General features: G+C 59.3%; 1 protein-coding gene across 1 annotated transcript in view; it reads right to left on the bottom strand.

The window, feature by feature from the left end:
• Nucleotides 1–3,810: 3,810 nt before the first annotated feature.
• LOC128821038 (lysine-specific demethylase 5C-like) overlaps nt 3,811–21,015 on the bottom strand; it is a 34,325-nt gene continuing 17,120 nt past the window's right edge. The window contains 15 exon segments of the mRNA XM_054001904.1: nt 3,811–4,364; nt 5,388–5,573; nt 6,557–6,756; nt 7,567–7,624; nt 8,726–9,250; nt 10,151–10,285; nt 10,373–10,552; nt 11,323–11,461; nt 12,424–12,785; nt 14,305–14,401; nt 15,258–15,405; nt 15,502–15,613; nt 15,615–15,627; nt 16,798–16,979; nt 19,370–19,564. Coding sequence (XP_053857879.1) covers nt 4,356–4,364; nt 5,388–5,573; nt 6,557–6,756; nt 7,567–7,624; nt 8,726–9,250; nt 10,151–10,285; nt 10,373–10,552; nt 11,323–11,461; nt 12,424–12,785; nt 14,305–14,401; nt 15,258–15,405; nt 15,502–15,613; nt 15,615–15,627; nt 16,798–16,979; nt 19,370–19,564 — 2,541 coding nt within the window. The 3' untranslated portion in view covers nt 3,811–4,355.

Raw genomic sequence — 21,015 nt, forward strand, 5'->3', positions numbered from 1 at the left:
GAGGGCAAAGTTACCTCAGGAAAAAAAGGGATTTTTATCAAAAAGATTTTGATTTTTTCCTCACACAATGAGGGTTTTCTTCTGGAAAAGGGGTATTTGCCTCACGGATGGGTTTTTTTTCCTGAAAAAGGTGGGGTTTTCCCTCAAGAAAAAGGGTATTTGCCTCAAAAAAAGGAAGTTTTTACTCAAAACCAATAAGTGTGTTTTCCTTCAAAATAACCAAACCGTATTTTCCTCAGGAAAAGGGAGGTTTCCTCAAAAAAGGAAGGGATTTACCTCAAAAAAAGGAATATTTTTTTTGGTATGGAACAGAGATATGTGTTAAACGGGGGGGAAATATCATCAGAAAATGAATTTTTTTCCACAGAAAAAGTTTTTTCCTCAAAAAACCCACCCAAAACCACACATATCCCCACATCAACTATTTTTCCCTCCAAAAGGACGTTTTCGCTAAAAAAAAAAAAAAGGGACTTTGCCTCAATTTAGAAAAATGAGGGCGTTATGTAAAAAAAAAAAAAAAAAATTATAAAGAAAGGAGGGGTTTGCCTCAGAAAAAAAAAAACAATAGGTGTTTTCCTCCAGAAAAAGATTATTTGCCTTAAATTTGCTGCTCAGAGGAGGGTTTTCCTCAGGAAAAGGGATGTTTACCTCAAAAAAATTAAAGTTTTTACTCAATAAAGAGAGGGTTTCCCTCAAAGAAAAGAAAACAAAACAACCTACCAAAAAATCCCTCAAAGAAAAGAAAAATTTTAAAAGGTGGAAATATAATTTCCTTAAAATGTGTTTTTTTTCCACTGGAAAAGGTATATTCACATCAGGGAGGAGTGGGGAGGGAATATTCTCAAAAAGGAGGTTTTTATTTCAGGAAAAGGGACATTTAAGACAAATTTGTGTTTCTTCTCAAAAAGGAAGTTTTTACTCCAAAAAGGAATTTTTCCCCTCAAAAAAATTAGGAGTTTTATCTCAGGAAATGAGACGTTTACCTCCTGGGGACAGGGAATTGTTCTCAAAAAGGAATATTCCCTCTTGAAAAGGGATAATTACCACAAAAAAAAAATCCTTTAAAAAAGGTTTTGCCTAAAAAAGTTTTTACTCCAAGAAAAGGAGATGTTTTCCCCTCAAAAAAAAAAAAAAAAAAAGGAGTTTTGCCTCAGGAAAAGCGAGATTTACACCCAAAAAGGAGGGACTGCCAAAAAGAAAAAAAAAAATGGAGGGGGGATTTTACATCAGGAGAGAGGATTTTATCACCTCAGAAAAGGTAAATTTTACATTACAAAGGAGGTGTTTGTTTCCCCGATGAAAGAGGAAATGGGGATTTTACTTCAGGAAAGATTTTACCTCAAAAAGGAGGGTTTTATCTCCACAAAAGCAGAATTTACCTCAAGCAAGGGAGTTCTACTGCAAATAGAGGAATTAACACAGAGGGAGATTTTACTTCACAGAGTGGAGTTTTAAACCAGAAAAAATGATTTTTTTTATCTGAGAAAAAGTGAATTTTACCTTACAAGAGGGGTCTTACCTGAGAGAGGGGGATTTTACCTCAGGAAAGGTACATTCTACCTCAGAGACAAAGTTTTTACCTGAAGAAAGGTCAATGTTTTACTTCAGGAAGAGTAAAATTTACCCCATGAAACAGGGTTTAATTACAAGAAAGAGCATTTTTCACCTCAAGGAGGGGAATTTTACCTCAGAAAAGGGGTTTTTACCCAACGAGAGGTAAATTTTGCCTCACAAAAGAGGGTTTTACCTCACGAAAGAACATTTCACACCCCAGAAAGGGGGATTTTACCTCAGGGAAGGGGTGTTTTACATCACAAAAGTGGATTTTCCCTCAGGAAAAGTAAATTTTACCTCACAGAAGAGGGTTTTACCTTAGGAAAAAACATTTCTCCCCTCAGGGAGGGGGAACTTTACCTCACTCACTGAAGAGGGTTTTACCTCATGAGTGTTCTTCCCTTCAGGAAGGGGGTTTTTATCTCAGGAAAGGTGAACTCTACCTCATAAACGAGGGGTTTACCAAGAAAGGGACATGTTTTACCTCATGGAAGACAGTTTTACCACATTAAAGAACTCTTCACTTCTTTTTATCTGCCTCGGGGCGGCAGATTTTGCCTCAGAAATGTAAAATTTAACTCACTTAAAAAAGGGTTTTACCTCATGAAAAAAAACATTGTTCTCTACATGAAAGGGGCATTTTACCTCAGAAAAGTGGTTTTTTTACCTCAGAAAGGTAAATTTTACCTCACAGAATTAGGTTTTATCTCATGAAACAACACATCACATCTTAGAAGAGGGAAATTTTACCTCCGGAAAGAGGGTGTTTTACCAACGGGGGGAAGGTTTTACCCTCAGCCAAGTGGGTCTTTACCTCAGAAGAGGTAAATTTTACCTCACGAAAGAGCATTTTTCACCTCACGGAGGGGATTTTTTCCCTCAGGATCAGGACTCGCTCCGGGGCTCCGAGCGGAGGTTCCCGCGCCCCCCCCAGCCCCGCCCCTCGCGCGCGCCCATTGGTGGAGCCGGCGGCCAATGGGGAGGCGGCACCGCGAGCGCCCCCACGAGGCTGCGCGGGGCGTTCGAACCCCCAAAACCCCCCAAAAACCCGAACCCCCCAAATCCTGAACCCCCAAAAACTCGAACCCCCAAAACCCGAACCCCCAAAAACCCCCAAAACCCGAACCCCCCAAATCCTGAACCCCCAAAAACCCGAACCCCCAAAACCCGAACCCCCCAAATCCTGAACCCCCAAAAACCCGAACCCCCAAAACCCGAACCCCCCAAATCCTGAACCCCCAAAAACCCGAACCCCCAAAAACCCGAACCCCCCAAATCCTGAACCCCCAAAAACCCGAACCCCCAAAAACCCGAACCACCCAAACCCCTGAACCCCCAAAAACCCCCAAAACCCGAACCCCCAAAAACCCGAACCCCCAAAAACCCTGAACCCCCCAAAACCTGAACCTCCCAAAACACTGAACCCCAAAAACCCGAACCCCCAAAAAACCCTGAACCCCCCAAAACCCGACCCCCCCAAATCCTGAACCCCCAAAAACCTGACCCCCAAAACCCGAACCCCCCAAATCCTGAACCCCCAAAAACCCGAACCCCCCAAATCCTGAACCCCCCAAATCCCAAACTCCCCAAAATCCTGAACCCTCTGAAACCCGAACCCCCCAAATCCTGAACCCCCAAAAACCCTGGACCCCTAAAACCCCCAAAAATCCAAACCCGAACCTCCCAAACCCCTGAACCCCAAAAACCCCTGAACCCCCAAAACCCCTAAACCCCGAACCCCCCTAAAACCCTGAACCCCCCAAATCCTGAACCCTCTGAATCCCTGAATCCCCAGAAATCCTGAACCCCCAAAATCCCAAACTCCCCAAAATCCTGAACCCTCTGAAACCTGAACCCCCCAAAACCCTGAACCCCCAAAATCCTGAACCCTCTGAAACCCTGAATCTTTAAAAATCCTGAACCCCAAAAACCCCTGAACCCCCCCAAAATCCTGAACCCTCAGAAACCCTGAATCCCGCAAAATTCCTAAGTCTCAAAAAACCCTAAACCCCTCAAAATCCTGGACCCCCCAAACCCCAATCCTACCAAAATCCTGGACCCCCAAATCCCAAACTCCCCAATTACCCAAACACCCAAAATCCTGAACCCCAAAAAACCCAAACCCCCCAAAACCCCTGAACTCAAGAACCCTGAACCCCCAAAATCCCTGAACCCCCCAAAACCTCAAACCCCTCACAATAACTCTGACCCCTCCCCAAATCCAGACCCCCCCCCCCAATAACCTCAGACCTCCCCTTTTAACCTCCAAAGTTTAATAATAATAAAAAAAAATCATAATACAATAAAATAAGGCCCCCCCCCCGCCCCCGCCCCCGCTACAAAGAGCTCGAGACTTGTTAGTGTCGGCGGGGGGGGGGAGGGGGGGGCAGGGGGACCCCAAATCCGTCCCCTCCCCCACCCCCACCCCCCCAATCCTATAAAAAACCCGGTGGGGGAGGGGTGGTGGTGGTTGGGGGGGGGGGGCTGGCCCTGCTGTGCTGGTTGGGGCCCCCCCTTCTCCCCATTTTGGGGGGGACCCCCCCAGCTGTGTGTGTGGCCCACCCAACCCCCCCCCCCCCCCCCCCGGGGCTGAACGATACAAAAGAAACAACTCAAATAATTACATCGCTGGGGGGGGGGGAGGGGAGGGGGAGACCCCCCCCCTCCTCCTCCCCCCCTCACCCCAAATTGGGGAGGTTTGGGGGGGGGGGGGTCTCAGGGTTGGGGGGGAGGCCCGGGGTGGCCCCCCCCAGTCCATCCCCACCGTGTCAGCCGCGTCCGTCCGAGCTGGGGGCTCCACGTCACGAGTCCTGGGGGGTTTGGGGTACAGGGTTAGGGGGGGACAGCCCCAAAATTACTGCACCCCATTGAGCCCTGGTTTTGGGGGAACCCCCCCTCCCAAAGGCTCCACCCCATAACTCGCCCCTGTACCCCATAAATTCCCAAATTTTCATCCTGGACCCCTTTCACCCCAGAATTCCACCCCATAACTCACCCCTGTAACCCCAAAATTCCCAAATTTTCATCCTGGACTCCTTTCCACCCCATAATCCCATCACATAACCCCATAACTCACCCCTGTAACCAATAAATTCCCAAATTTTCATCCTGGACCCCTCTCACCCCATAATCCCACCCCGTAACTCACCCTTGTACCCCATAAATTCCCAAATTTTCATCCTGGACCACTCTTACTCCATAATCCCCCCATTAACCCTTTCTGTACCCCACAATCCCCCCATTAACACCTTCTGTACCTCATAATCCCCTTATTAACCCCCTCTGTGCCCCATTAACCCCCTCTATACCCCACAATCCTCCCATTAACCCCTTTGTGCCCCATTAACCCCCTCTATACCACATAACCCCCCATTAACCCCTTCTGTACCCCACAATCCCCCCATTAGCCCCCTTTGTGCCCCATTAACCCCCTCTATACCCCACAATCCCCCCATTAACCCCTTCTGTACCCCATTAATCCCCTCTATACCCCATAACCCCCCATTAACCCCTTCTGTACCCCACAATCCCCCCATTAACCCCTTTGTGCCCCATTAACCCCCTCTATACCCCATAACCCCCCATTAACCCCTTCTGTACCCCATAACCCCCCACTAACCCCCTCTATACCACATAATCCCCCCATGAACCCCTTCCTTCTGTACCCCATAATCCCCCATTAACCCCCTTTGTGCACCATTAACCCCCTCTATACCCCACAATCCCCCCATTAACCCCCTCTGTACCCCATAATCCCCCCATGAACCCCCTCTGTACCCCATAATCCCCCCATTAACCCCTTCTGTACCCCACAAACCCCCCCCCGCGCTCACCCCCGGGGTCTGGGGGCCGGGCGTGGGGCTGTCCCGGGGGTCCCCCCCCTCGGGCCCCCGACTCCTCTTTGGCTCCAGCTCCTCCTTGGCCAGGGAGGGGAGGTGCCCCCGCTCTGCCCGGCGCTTCCGGCGCCTCTCGGGGTCACGGCCGCGGGCTCGAGCCCCCCGACGCTCCGCCTGCTCCAGCTGGAGTTTTTGGGGGGGGGGGGGGGGGGGGGAACACCCCATCAGCCACCCCAAAATTGGGAGTGGAGGGGCTGGGCTGCCAGGGCAAGGCGGGTTTGGGGTGCCCAGGGCAGGGGGAGGTGGTGGAACAGCAGTGGAAGGAGGGATTTGGGGGGTCTCCAAAAAGTTTTGGGGGTCTTCACCCCGAGGAGTTGGTGGGAAGGGGTAAAGAAAGGGAATGGGGAGAGTTTTGGGGTCGCCAGAGGGGATTTTGGGGAGCCCCACCATGAGGAAGAGGGCACGAGGGTTCTGTACCCCTGGGGAAGGTTTGGGGGGTTCTGGGGCAGTTTGGGGGGGTTCTGAGTCCCTAGGGAGAGTTTGGGGTCCCCAGGCAGTTTTGGGGGTTTGTTCTGTACCCCAGGGAGGTTTTGGGGGTGTCTGGGGCAGTTCTGGGGGGTTCTGAGTCCCCAGGAAGGGTTTGGGGGACTCTGAGGCAGTTTTGGGGGGGTGTTCTCTAACCCGGAGAGGTTTTGGGGTCCCCAGGCAGTTTTGGGGGTATCTGGGGCAGTTTTGGAGGTGTGCTCTGTTTTGGGGGTGTGCTCTGTACCCCAGGGAGGTTTTGGGGGTGCCTGGGGCAGTTTTGGGGGTTTGTTCTGTACCCCAGGGAGGTTTTGGGGGTATCTGGGGCAGTTTTGGGGGTTTGTTCTGTACCCCAGGGAGGTTTTGGGGGTATCTGGGGCAGTTTTGGAGGTGTGCTCTGTTTTGAGGGTGTGCTGTACCCCAGGGAGGTTTTGGGGGTACCTGGGGCAGTTTTGGGGGTGTGCTCTGTACCCCAAGGGAGGTTTGGGGTCCCCCGGCAGTTTTGGGGGTGTGCTCTGTACCCCAGGGAGGTTTGGGGTCCCCCGGCAGTTTTGGGGGTGTGCTCTGTACCCCAGGGAGGTTTGGGGGTGTGCTCTGTACCCCAGGGCGGTTTGGGGTCCCGGGCAGTTTTGGGGTGCCCGTACCTCGAGCAGCAGGCGGAACAGGGCCAGCGGGGGCGGGCGCGTGGCCTGCAGCAGCCGCCAGATGCTCTGGGCCTCGTCCAGCGTCACCTCCAGCAGGTCCCCCTCCATCATCAGCTCCTCCAGCGGCCGCCGCGTGCCCTCGGCCAGCTCCAGCACCGGCCCCTGCAGCCGCGGCAGCGCCGCGCTCAGCGCCTCCAGCTCTGCGGGGACATGGGGACATCGTGGGGACACCACAGGGACATGGGGACATGGTGGGGACACCACAGGGACACAGCGTGTCCCCTCAGCCAGCTCCAGCACCGGCCCCTGCCGCTGTGGCTCAGCGCCTCCAGCTCTGCAGGGACATGGGGACATCGTGGGGACACCACAGGACATGGTGGGGACACCACAGGACATCATGGGGACACCACAGGGACATGGGGACACAGCGTGCTCAGCACCTCCAGTTCTGCAGGGACAGTGTGGGGATGTTGTGGGGACACCACAGGGACATGGGGACATGGTGGGGACATCATGGGGACATGGGGACACAGGGTGCGTTCAGCGCCTCCAGCTCTGCGGGGACATGGGGACATTGTGGGGACACCACAGGGACATGGTGGGGACACCACAGGGGACACAGTGTGCTCAGCGCCTCCAGCTCTGCAGGGACATGGGGACATTGTGGGGACATCACGGGGACACAGGGACATGGGGACACAGGGTGTGCTCAGCACCTCCAGCTCTGCGGGGACACCGTGGGGACACCACAGGGACATGGTGGGGACATGGTGGGGACACCGTGGGGACATCACAAGGACACAGGGACATCACAGGGACATGGTGGGGACACCACAGGGACATGGGGACACTGCAGGGACCCCCACAGATCCACAGAACTCTCCAGCCCCCCAGGGATCCGGGGGATCCCCATCTCCCCCGTGCTCCCGGGGGATCCCCGGACCCCTGTGTCCCTCCCCAGTGGGATCTGCTGGATCCCAGCGGGTCCCCGAGGCCCCGACCCCACTCACCCGAGGGCAGGGGCCCGTTCTTCTCCGGGCTGGGGGCGTCCCCGTTCTCCACCGACACCTGGGGGGGGACGGAGGGAAGGTGTTCTGGGGGGCTCAGCCTCCCCCAGCCCCAAAACCACCCCATAACCCCCAGACCTGCCCTGGAGCCCCAAAACCTGCCCCACACCTCCGCATTGCCCCCTAGACCCTTCCACCTTGGTCTGCTCGTTGTGGCTGGCCTTGCACAGGGGCCTGACACACCAAATTCCCCCCAGATCTCCCCAAAATCCCCACAAATTCCCCCAAAACCCTCATAATTCCCCCCAAAATCCCCATAATTCCCCCAAACGCCCCCGATGCCCACCTTGGTCTGCTCACTGCGGCTGGCCTCGCACAGGACTCTGACACCCCAAATTTCCCCCAAATCTCCCCAAAACCCCATAATTCCCCCCAAAACCCCCCAATCCCCACCTTGGTCTGCTGATTGTGGCTGGCCTCACACAGGACCCTGACACCCCAAATCTCCCCCAAATCTCCACAAAACCCCCACAAATTCCCCCCAAACCCCCATAATTCCCCCCAAAACCCCCACAAATTCCCCCAAACCCCCACAAATTCCCCCAAGCCCCCCGTAATTCCCCCCAAACGCCCCCGATGCCCACCTTGGTCTGCTTGTTGCGGCTGGCCTCGCACGGGGCCCTGACACCCCAAATTCCCTCTAAATCTCCCCAAAACCCCCATAATTCCCCCCAAATTTCCCCCAAGCCCCCCGTAATTCCCCCCAAACGCCCCCGATGCCCACCTTGGTCTGCTCACTGCGGCTGGCCTCGCACGGGGCCCTGACACCCCAAATTCCCTCTAAATCTCCCCAAAACCCCCATAATTCCCCCCCAATTTCCCCCAAAACCCTAATAAATCCCCCAAACCCCCTCGATGCCCACCTTGGTCTGCTCGTTGCAGCTGGCCTCGCGCAGGACCCTGACACCCCCAAATTTACCCCAAATCTCCCCCAAACCCCCCGTAATTCCCCCAAACGCCCCCGATGCCCACCTTGGTCTGCTCGTTGCGGCTGGCCTCGCACGGGGGCCCTGACACCCCCAAATTCCCTCTAAATCTCCCCAAAACCCCCATAATTCCCCCCAAAACCCCCATAATTCCCCCGAACGGCCCCGATGCCCACCTTGGTCTGCTCGTTGCGGCTGGCCTCGCGCAGGGCGCCGTCGCTGTCCCCGTGCAGCCGGTGCCGCAGGGCCGCCAGGCGCTCCAGGGGCCCGGCCACCTCGGGCGAGGCCAGGAGCTGGCGGGCACGGTCCTGCCAGGTGATGGCCCGCTCGGTGAGGCACTGCAGGGCCTCGCCCTCGGGCAACCGCACCGGCAGCTTCTGCAGGGCCACCAGCAGCGCCAGGATGGTCTCGAGGCGCGGCCGCCGCGAGCGCTGGCACAGCGGGCACAGGAACTTGGCGTCCCACTCCCACCAGGCCGGCGAGGGCTTCTGGGCGCCCAGGCGGGGCCAGGCCACGCAGGAGCCGTGGAACCAGTCCCGGCAGAGCTGGCACTGCAGCATGCCCGGCCCCGCCGGTTGCCCGCACACGCAGGATGGTGGCCCCGGGCCTGGCAGAGGTGGCGCGGCTTTCTGGGCGTTGGCGTGGCGGAGCCGCAGCATGCCCTCCTTCTCCTTCTGCTCGCCCTCCTTGAACGCCACGATCTGGGGGAGGGAGAGGGGGGTGAGGGGACAGGGATTGGGGAAACGTGGGTGCCCCCCACCCCAAACCCTTCAATGCCAAAATCTGGGGAGCTGAGGGGTGTGAGAAGGAACAAGGATTGGGGAAACGTGGGTGCCCCCCACCCCAAACCCTTCAATGCCACGATTTGGGGAGCTGAGGGGTGTGAGAGGGGACAGGGATTGGGGGAAATGTGGGTGCCCCCCCACCCCAAACCCTTCAATGCCATGATTTGGGGACGTGAGGGGTGTGAGGGGGGACAGGGATTGGGGGAAATGTGGGTGCCCCCCCCACCCCAAACCCTTCAATGCCAAAATCTGGGGAGCTGAGGGGTGTGAGAAGGAACAAGGATTGGGGAAACGTGGGTGCCCCTCACCCCAAACCCTTCAATGCCAAAATCTGGGGAGCTGAGGGGTGTGAGAAGGAACAAGGATTGGGGAAACGTAGGTGCCCCTCACCCCAAACCCTTCAATGCCACGATTTGGGGACGTGAGGGGTGTGAGAAGGAACAAGGATTGGGAAAATGTGGGTGTCCCCCACCCCAAACCCCCGAACACCAAGATCTGGGGTGAGGACAGCAGGGGGTGAGAGGAGACAGGGATTGGGGGAAATGTGGGTGCCCCCCACCCCAAACCCTTGAATGCCAAAATCTGGGGTGGGGGAGAAGCAGGGGGGGGGTGAGAGGGGATAGAGTTGGGGGTCACAGGGTGTGCCCCACCCCAAACCCCTAAACCCCACAATCTAAAGGGAGTAAGGAACGTCAGCAGTGACAGGAATCGAGGTCGGATGTCCCAAACACCCCAATCCTGGGGTGGGGCAGCAGGGACAGGAGCAGTGCCAGCGCTGGGGGTCCCGGGGTGCCCCCCACACCCCCCACTCCTCACCACAGCACCGGGGTCCCGCAGGTCCTGCGCCGACAGCCCCAAGCTCTCGGCGTCCAGCCGGTACAACCCCGGCTCCTGCCGCCACTTGAGCCTCTTGCTGCTGTCCGAGCCGGCGTCGGCGCAGGGACACAGCACCTGGGGGACACCGAGGGGGGGTCAGCGCCCTGCCAGGACCCCCCCCCCTAAAGAAAACACCCCAGAGCCCCCCCCCCCCAGACCCACCTCGAGCAGGGTGTAGCAGGAGTTCTTCTTGAGGAAGGTGCGGGAGGCCTTGTCCCGCCAGGAGTGCGCGGTGCCCACCTGCACCTCGAGCTGCCGCAGCTCCTCCAGCCGCACCGGCAAGTCCCGGCCCACGGCCACCAGCCCCTCCAGGTCGTCCAGGCACGGGTAGTGGTCACCGTTCTGGGGGGACACGGGGTCAGGCGGGGTGGCGTGGGGACACGTGGGGGACGGGAATGGGGTGAGAGGGGGACGTGGGGGTGGGTGGGGATGTGGGAGGGACAGGGGTGAGGTCTTGGTGGGGGACATGGTGGCAGGGACAGGGATGGGACAAGATGGGGACATGGTGGCAGCAGGGACAGGGATGGGGACATGGTGGCAGCAGGGACAGGGATGGGGACATGGTGGGGACATGGTGGCAGCAGGGACGGGGACATGGTGGCAGGGACAGGGATGGGACAGGATGGGTACATGGTGGCAGCAGGGACAGGGATGGGCTCACAGTGGCAGGGACAGGATTGGGGACATGGTGGCAGGGACAGGAATGGGCCAAGATGGGTGGCAGGGACAGGATGGGATCATGGCGACAGGGACAGGATGGGATGAGGACATGGTGGCAAATGGGAGATCCATGGGGACAAGGACATGGAGGTGTCCAGGGGGGACAGGATGGGGACACAGGAGTGTCCAGGGTCCATGGCAGGGACAAAAACGTATCCAGTGTCCATGGGGACAGGATGGGGACACAGGTTCACTGTCCATGGGGGACAGGACGAGGATGTGCCATGCCCAGGATCCATGGGGACAGGGACATGGAGGTGTCAGTGTCCACAGGGACAGGATGGGGACACAAGGATGACCAAGGGTTCAGCCCAGGCACTCAGGGGTGTGCAGTGAGGGGTCCCAGGGGGTCCCAAGCCCCCCTGGGGGGGTGGTGGGGGCGCAGAGCCCACCTGGATCTCCTCAACGTCGGCGATCCAGGCGCGGGCCTTGCCCAGGGCCTCCTTCAGGGCCTGGATGTTGGCAGCAGCGCCGGGATGTTCTCGGCCTCCTTGATGATGGCGGCCAGCGTGGCCGGGGGGGTGCTTCTGCCTGCGGGGGGGTCAGAGCCAGGGACCCCGAGACCCCCCGACACCCCCAGACCCAGGGCAGGAACCCCTGAGGAGTGGCCAAACCCCAAACCTTCATCCCCCTCCCACAGAGTCACCCCCAGCCCCTTTATTTCCTTCCTGGGCACGTGGGGAGCAGCCCCCAGCCCCTTTATTTCCCACACAGACACAGGAGGGGCAGCCCCAGACCCTTTAAAGCCATGGGCTGGAGCCCCCAGACCCTTTATATCCCCCCCAAAGCTATGATGAGCAGCCCCCAGCCCCCTTATAACCCTTGAGAGACACAAGGGGCAGCCCCCCAGCCCCTTTGAAGCCATGGCTGGAGCCCCCAGCCCCTTTCTATCCCCCCCAAAGCCATGAGGGGCAGCCCCCAGCCCCTTTATAACCCTTGAGAGACACGAGGGGCAGCCCCCAGCCCCTTTATTTCCCACACAGACACGTCAAGGGGCAGCCCCCAGCCCCTTTCTATCCCCCCAAAGCTATGAGGGGCAGCCCCCAGCCCCTTTATTTCCCACACAGACATGTGAAGGGCAGCCCCCAACCCCTTTCTATCCCCCCAAAGCTATGATGAGAAGCCCCCAGCCCCTTTATAACCCATGAGAGACACGAGGGGCAGCCCCCAGCCCCTTTGAAGCCATGGGCTGGAGCCCCCAGCCCCTTTCTATCCCCCCAAAGCTATGAGGGGCAGCCCACAGCCCCTTATAACCCATGAGAGACACGAGGGGCAGCCCCCAGCCCCTTTATTTCCCACACAGACACGTCAAGGGCAGCCCCCAGCCCCTTTCTATCCCCCCAAAGCCACGAGGGGCAGGCCCCCAGCCCCTTTATTTTCCCACACAGACACGTCAAGGGCAGCCCCCAGCCCCTTTCTATCCCCACCCAGGGGACACAGGCTACACCCCCAGCCCCCCAGCTCCCCCTGGGGAGGGGTCCCTCCCCGCTGACCTGGCCTCGAGGCACATCTGAGCCTTCTCCTCCCAGCGCTGGGCGATGGTCAGCAGCTCCTGCAGCTCGGCCATGGCCACGTCCACGGCGGGGCTGGGGGCCACGGTGCGGCCGGCCTGGATGAGGCGCGCATGACGGGCAGGGGCACGCGGGCCCCGCGGGGAGCGCAGGGGGTGGCCCGTCACCTCCTCCAGCCACGCGGCCTGGGCCAGCTGCCGCTCCAGCCGCCGGCCCTCGGGCACCTCGACGCCCAGGCGGGCCCCCCGCTCCAGCAGCTCCTGCAGAGCCCCCGGGCCCGGGGGGGGCACGTCCAGCGCCGCCCGCGCCTCCGCCTGGAACGCTTCCACCCGCTCCAGCAGCGCCTGCGCGGGGGACACGGGGACAGGGGCGGCCGTGGGACACGGTGGGACACAGAGGGACACTGCTAGGATACTGTGTGACACTGCTGGGACACCCCTGGGACACTGTGACACTGCCAGGACACAGAGGGACAGCGCTGGGACATCCCCGGGACACTCCTAGAACACTGTGACACCACTGGGACACGGTGTGACATTGGTAGGACACTGTGTGACACCCCCAGGACACTGTGTGACACTGCTGGGACACCCCTGGGACACTGTGACACTGCCAGGACACAGAGGGACAAGCGCTGGGACAAACCGCTGGGACACTGTGTGACACCACTAGGACACTGTTGTGACACCACTGGGACACCCCTGGGACATCGTGTGACACCGCCAGGACACAGAGGGACAGCACTGGGACACCCCTGGGACACTGTGTGACACCACTTAGGACACTGTGTGACACCACTGGGACACCCCTGGGACACTGTGACACTGCCAGGACACAGAGGGACAGCACTGGGACACCGCTGGGACACTGTGTGACACCACTAGGACACTGGTGTGGACACCACTGGGACACCCCTGGGACATCGTGGTGACACCGCCAGGACACAGAGGGGACAGCACTGGGACACCCCTGGGACACTGTGTGACACCACTAGGACACTGTGTGACACCACTAGGACACTGTGTGACACCACTGGGACACCCCTGGGACACTGTGACACTGCCAGGACACAGAGGGACAGCGCTGGGACATCCCCCGGGACACTCCTAGAACACTGTGACACCACTGGGACACGGTGTGTGACATTGGTAGGACACTGTGTGACACCCCCAGGACACTGTGTGACACCACTGGGACACTGTGTGACACTGCTGGGACACTGTGTGACACTGCCAGGACACAGAGGGACAGCACTGGGACACTGTGTGACACTGCTGGGACACCCCCGGGACACTCCTAGAACACTGTGACACCCCTGGGACACAGAGGGACAGCACTGGGACACTGTGTGACAACCCTGGGACACTCCTAGAACACTGTGACACCGCTGGGACACCCCCGGGACACTGGGACACTCCTAGAACACTGTGTGACACTCCTGAGACACCTCTGGGACACCGTGTGACACCCCTGGGACACTGTGTGACACCCCTGGGACAGCGTGTGACACCAAGGGACACAGTGTGACACCAAAGGACACTGTGCGACACCAAGGGACAGCGTGTGACACCCCTGGGACAGCGTGTGACACCCAGGGACACCGTGTGACACTCCTGGGACACCATGTGACACCAAGGGACAGCGTGTGACACCAAGGGACACTGTGTGACACCAAGGGACACTGTGTGACACCCCTGGGACAGCGTGTGACACCAAGGGACAGCGTGTGACACCAAGGGACAGTGTGTGACACCAAGGGACACTGTGTGACACCCCTGGGACAGCGTGTGACACCAAGGGACAGCGTGTGACACCCCTGGGACAGCGTGTGACACCAAGGGACAGCGTGTGACCCCGTGGCACCTGCACGTCCCCGATCTGGTGCATGACACAGGGCAGTTGGTTCATCTGCTCCAGGAACGCCCGCAGCTCCTCCACCGTCAGCGCCGGCGCGGGGACCCTGCGGGGACAGCGGCACTGCTGGGACACCAGGGGACACCGAGGGGACACCGAGGGGACAGCGGCACTGCTGGGACACCAGGGGACACCGAGGGGACACCGAGGGGACAGCGGCACTGCTGGGACACCAGGGGACACCGAGGGGACAGGGGCACTGCTGGGACACCAGGGGACACCGAGGGGACACCGAGGGGACAGCAGCACTGCTGGGACACCAGGGGACACCGAGGGGACAGCGGCACTGCTGGGACACCGAGGGGACACCGAGGGGACAGCGGCACTGCTGGGACACCAGGGGACACCGAGGGGACACCGAGGGGACACTGAGGCGACACCGAGGGGACACCGAGGGGACACTGAGGCGACACCGAGGGGACAGGGACCCTGCAGGGACAGCGGCACTGCTGGGACACCGAGGGGACACCGAGGGGACAGCGGCACTGCTGGGACACTGTAGGGACACAGGGACAGGGATGGGGGACATGGGGACTGATGGAAAGTCTACAGGGACCAGAATGGGGACACGAAGTTGTCCAGTGTCCCTAGGGACAGGACAGGGACACAGGAGTGTCCAAGATGGACAGGGGACAGGACAGGGACATGGAAGTGTCCAGGACCCACAGGGGACAGGACAGGGACACAGGAGTGTCCAGGACCCACAGGAGACAGGACAGGGACACAGGAGTGTCCAGGACCCACAGGGGACAGGACAGGGACACCGAGAAGCACAACAGGGACAGCAAACAGAGCACGCTGAGACTCGGGCTGGACACACAGGGAGAGCGCCCCATGATGGTGACACTGAGCTGCTGGGGACACTCTGGGGACACTCTGGGGACAGCTGGGGACACTCACACCCGGTCTCCTGGGAGCTGATGAGCCCCAGGGCCTCGGACACGCAGCGCTCGGCCTGGCCCAGGCAGCCCTTGAGGCGGTGCAGCAGCTCGTTCTCGGGGAACTTGCGCTCCCTCGCCTCCGACTCCAGCGCCCGCAGCTCCTCCAGCGCTGGCCGGGCACAGCCAGGGGGTCAGGGCTGAGCTCTGAGCCCCCAAACCCCCCCTTTAGAGCCCCCCAAACCCCCACCCGGGACCCCCCACTCACTGCGCTTGCGGCCGTCCTCCACCTCGAGGGCGATGCGCACCTTGTTGGCCCAGGTGTCGAAGGACTCGGCGCGCACCTTGAGCTTGTGCAGCATGGCCGGCAGCTCGTCCAGGTGTGTAGCGGTACCTGGGGGGCACTGGGGGTCACTGGGAGCCCCCCCCGTGCACCCACGACCCCCCCCAGAATGTACAAACAGGACCCCCAGGCTGAGCTCATGGGGTATGGGGGGTGGATTCCGGGCTGGTGAGGGGTAGAGAGACGCCCCAAATCGGCGGAGGTGAGACCCCAGGTTGTGGCTGTGTCCCCCCCCCCCCACCCCACCCCAGGGACACCCCGAGATCTTCAGCACCCCCAAATCACAGCCAGGACTTCATCCAGGGTCACACCAGGACCCACAGACCCCCCAGCTCAACCCCATGTGTGTCCCCAAGGTCACAACAAGGGCCCCAAAACCCATCCCAAATCGCACAGACCCCCCCCCCCCCCAAACCACCCCCATGTCCCCCCCAAGGGCACATCCAAGTCCCCAGCCCCCCAAAACCATCCCAAATCTCACAGACCCCCCCCCAAACCACCCCCATGGGCACATCCCTGGTCCCCAGCCCCCCAAAACCATCCCCACGTCCCTTTCCAGGGGCCCACTGAGACCCTCCAGCCCCCCTGAAACGTCCCCACATCCTGTTATAGGGCACACCAGCCCCCCAAACCCCATCCCAACCCCAAAACCCATCTCCCAGCCCCCCAAAACCCCCTCTCCCAACCCCCAAATCCATCTCCTGGACCCCAACCCCCCTCTTCCACCCCCTCAAAACCGCTCCCCACCCCCCCCAAACCCCATTCAAACCCTCCCAAACCCCTCTCACCCCCCCCCCAATCCCCTCTCCCACCCCCCCCAACCCCATTTAAACCCCTCCAAACCCCTCTCCCATCCCCCAAATCCATCTCCCACCCCTCCAACCCCCTCTCCCAGTCCCCCAACCCCATTCCCAACCCCCCAAACCCCTCTCCCAACCCCCCAAATCCATCTCCCAGTCCCCAAACCCCTCTCTCACCCCCCCAAACCCCATTCAACCACCCCCAATCCCCTCTGCCACCCCTCCAACCCCCTCTCCACATCCCCCAACCCCTTTCCCACTCCCCAAATCCATCTCCCAGTCCTCAACCCCCTATTCCACCCCACCAAACCCCATTCAAACCCCTCTCCCAGCCCCCAAATCCCATTCAAAACCTTCCCAAACCCCTCTCCCACCCCTCCAACCCCCTCTCCCAGCCCCCCCAAGCCCCCCAGCCCCCCACCTGAGGTACTGCTTGCTGCGGGGGCACTTGCAGAGGTCGTCCATGTGGTAGAGGCAGACGAGGCCCTGGGGACAGTCGTAGCAGGCCAGGGCTGACAGGAAACACGTGGTCTTGCACTTGTCACACTGCCGCTCGTCGTCGGGCAGCAGCTCGAAGGCCTCGCGCTCCGCCTCCGTGATGCCCTGGGGGGGGCCAAAAAAACGGACATCAGATCCCCCCCGTGGAGATTTTGGGGTGCCCACAGCACCCCCAATCCCCTCCTGATGCTGTGACTGGGATAAAAATTCTGTCAGATCCCCCCCTGCATTCCTGCTCTGTCTCCGTGATGCCCTGGGGGGGTCAAAAAATGAACACTGGACCCCTCCATGGAGATTTTGGGGTGCCCACAGCACCCACAATCCCTTCCTGATGCTGTGACTGGGATAAAAAATTCTGTCAGATTCTCCCCAGTTCTGTCGCATCCCTCCCTACATTCCTGCTCTGTCTCCGTGATGTCCGGGGGGTCAAAAAATGGACATCAGACCCCCCCCCGTGGAGATTTTGGGGTGCCCACAGCACCCACAATTCCTCCATGATCCCCTGAGAGGGATAAAAATTCCCTGAGATTTTCCCCTGCAGCTCCAACCCTTCCTCCTCTGCCTCTGTGATGCCCTGGGGGGCCAAAAAATGGACATCAGACCCCCCCCGTGGAGATTTTGGGGTGCCCCCAGCACCCCCAAAACCCCCTAAGGGTGGCACAAACACAACCCTCACCCCTCCCCAGAACTTTTGGGGTGCCCCTAACCCCCACATAACCCCCTAAAGGCAGCACAAACACAACCCTCACCCCTTCCCAGAGATTTTGGGGTGCCCCTAATACCCCTTAAAGGCAGCACAAACACAACCCTCACCCCCTCCCAGAACTTTTGGGGTGCCCCTAACCCCTCCATAACCCCCTGAAGGAGGCACAAACACAAACCTCACCCCTCCCAGAGATTTTGGGATGCCCCAACGCCCCCCATAACCCCTAAGGGTGGCACAAACACAACCCTCACCCCCTCCCAGAACTTTTGGGGTGCCCCTAACACCCCCTAAAGGCAGCACAAACACAACTCTCACTCCCTCCCAAGAACTTCTGGGGTGCCCCATAACCCCCTAAGGGTGGCACAAACACAACCCTCACCCCTTCCCCAGAACTTTTAGGGTGTCCCTAACCCCTAAAACCCCTGAGGGACAAAACACAACCCTCACCCCCTCCCAGAACTTTTGGGGTGCCCCCAACACCCCCATAACCCCCTAAGGGTGGCACAAAACACAAACCTCACCCCTCCCAGAGATTTTGGGGTGCCCCATAACCCCCTAAGGGTGGCACAAACAGAACTATCACCCCCTCCCCAGAACTTTTGGGGTGCCCCCAATGCCCCCATAACCCCCTAAGGGTGGTACAAACACAACCCTCACCCCCTCCCCAGAGATTTTGGGGTACCCCTAACCCCCCTAAGGCACAAACACAACCCTCACCCCCCTCCCAAGAACTTTTGGGGTGCCCCATAACCCCCTAAGGGTGGCACAAACACAACCCTCACCCCTTCCCCAGAACTTTTAGGGTGTTCCTAACCCCTAAAACCCCTGAGGGACCAAACACAGCCCTCACCCCCCTCCTCAGAGCTTTTTGGGGTGCCCCTAACCCCTCCATAACCCCCTAAGGGTCACACAAACACAACCCTCACCCCCTCCCAGAACTTTTGGGGTGCCCCTAACACCCCCTAAGGGCAGCACAAACACAACCCTCACCCCCTCCCAGAACTTTTGGGGTGCCCCCAACACCCCCATAACCCCCTAAGGGTGGCACAAACACAAACCTCACCCCTCCCAGAGATTTTGGGGTGCCCCATAACCCCCTAAGGGTGGCACAAACACAACTGTCACCCCCCTCCCCAGAACATTTGGGGTGCCCCAATGCCCCCATAACCCCCTAAGGGTGGTACAAACACAACCCTCACCCCCTCCCCAGAGATTTTGGGGTGCCCCTAACCCCCTAAGGCACAAACACAACCCTCACCCCCTCCCAAGAACTTTTGGGGTGCCCCATAACCCCCTAAGGGTGGCACAAACACAACCCTCACCCCTTCCCAGAGATTTTGGGGTGCCCCTAATACCCCCTAAAGGCAGCACAAACACAAACCTCACCCCTTCCCCAGAACTTTTAGGGTGTCCCTAACCCCTAAAACCCCTGAGGGACCAAACACAACCCTCACCCTTCCCAGAGATTTTGGGGTGCCCCATAATCCCCTAAGGCACAAACACAACCCTCACCCCCTCCCCAGAACTTTTGGGGTGCCCCTAACACCCCCTAAAGGCAGCACAAACACAACCCTCACCCCCTCCCAGAGATTTTGGGGTGCCCCTAACACCCCCTAAGGGTGGCACAAACACAACCCTCACCCCTTCCCCAGAACTTTTGGGGTCCCCAACCCCTCCACCACCCCCCCGAGCGTGACACAACCACCCCCCCCCCGCAGTTCCCCCTCCTCACCCCTCCGTCTCTCGGGGCGCCCCCCCCCACCCCCCAATTTTTTGGGGTGCCCCCCACCTTCTCCAGCAGGGCCTTGCGCAGCTTGCGCTCCTCCTGCACGAGCACGAACATCTCCTTGTGCACGGCGGCCGCCAGGTTCAGGTCCAGCTTCTCGGGGCTCGCGGCCATCTTGCAGATCAGCTCCTCGTGCGAGAAGACGCAGTAACGGCGCAGGCGGCGGTAGTGCTCGATGCACTGCCTGCCCGCGGGGAGCTGCACGGGATGGGGGGGTCAGGGGGATCCCCAAAATCTGGGGGAACCCCTAAAGGCAGCCCTGAACCCGGCTGGGCTGAGCCCTCAAACTGGGAACCCTCAAACTGGGAACGCTCAAACTGGGAACGCTCAAACTGGGAATACTCAAACTGGGAACTGAGTCCCTCAACTGGGCAGTGCTCGATGCACTGCCTGCCCGCGGGGAGCTGCACGGGATGGGGGGGTCAGGGGGGCTCCCCAAAATCTGGGGGGGACCCCTAAACACAGCCCTGAACCCGGCTGGGCTGAGCCTGCCAACTGGGAATACTCAAACTGGGAACCCTCAAACTGGGGAACTGAGTCCCTGAACTGGGCAGTGCTCGATGCACTGGAGGGGATGGGGGGGTCAGGGGGCTCCCCAAAATCTGGGGGAACCCCTAAAGGCAGCCCTGAACGCGGCTGGGCTGAGCCTTCAAACTGGGAACCCTCAAACTGGGAATACTCAAACTGGGAACTGAGTCCCTGAACTGGGCAGTGCTCGATGCACGGCCTGCCCACAGGGAGCTGCACGGGATGGGGGGGTCAGGGGAATCCCCAAAATCTGGGGGGAACCCCTAAAGACAGCCCTGAACGCAGCTGGGCTGAGCCTTCAAACTGGGAACCCTCAAACTGGGAACCCTCAAACTGGGAACCGAGTCCCTGAACTGGGCAGTGCTCGATGCACTGCAGGGAGCAGAAAGGGATGGGGGGGTCAGGGGGCTCCCCAAAATCTGGGGGAACCCCTAAAGACAGTCCTGAACCCGGCTGGGCTGAGCCCTCAAACTGGGAACCCTCAAACTGGGAACACTCAAACTGGGAACACTCAAACTGGGAACTGAGTCCCTGAACTGGGCAGTGCTCGATGCACTGCACGGGATGGGGGGGGTCAGGGGGGTCCCCAAAATCTGGGGGAACCCCTAAAGGCAGCCCTGAACGCGGCTGGGCTGAGCCCTCAAACTGGGAATCCTCAAACTGGGAACCCTCAAACTGGGAACCCCTGTGAGTCCCTGAACTGGGCAGTGCTCGATACCCACGGGGAGCTGAAAGGGATGTGGGGGTCAGGGGGCTCCCCAAAATCTGAGGGAACCCCTAAAGACAGCCCTGAACCCGGCTGGGCACCCCCAAACTTCAGGGACCCCACACCCTGTACCCCTCAACACAGCCTGGAGTTTCTGGGGGGTTCCCTTCAGGCCTTTTTTAGTTCCTTTTATTGCACATTTTATTGTTTCCCTTGAGATTTTAGTTTTTCTTTTTTCCATTCCTCCAGGTTTTTTTTTTTTTTATTCCCCCTGGATATTCTGTGCACCCCCCAGGTACTTTCTGTGCCCCCAGGTATTTTTGTGTTCCCCCAGGTACATTTCCTGCCCCCCCAGGTACATTTCCTGCCCCCACCAGGTACATTTTCTACCCCCTAGATATATTTTCTCCCCTCC

This window comes from Vidua macroura, chromosome 33, assembly GCF_024509145.1.
Source record: "Vidua macroura isolate BioBank_ID:100142 chromosome 33, ASM2450914v1, whole genome shotgun sequence".
Classification (NCBI taxonomy): domain Eukaryota; kingdom Metazoa; phylum Chordata; class Aves; order Passeriformes; family Viduidae; genus Vidua; species Vidua macroura.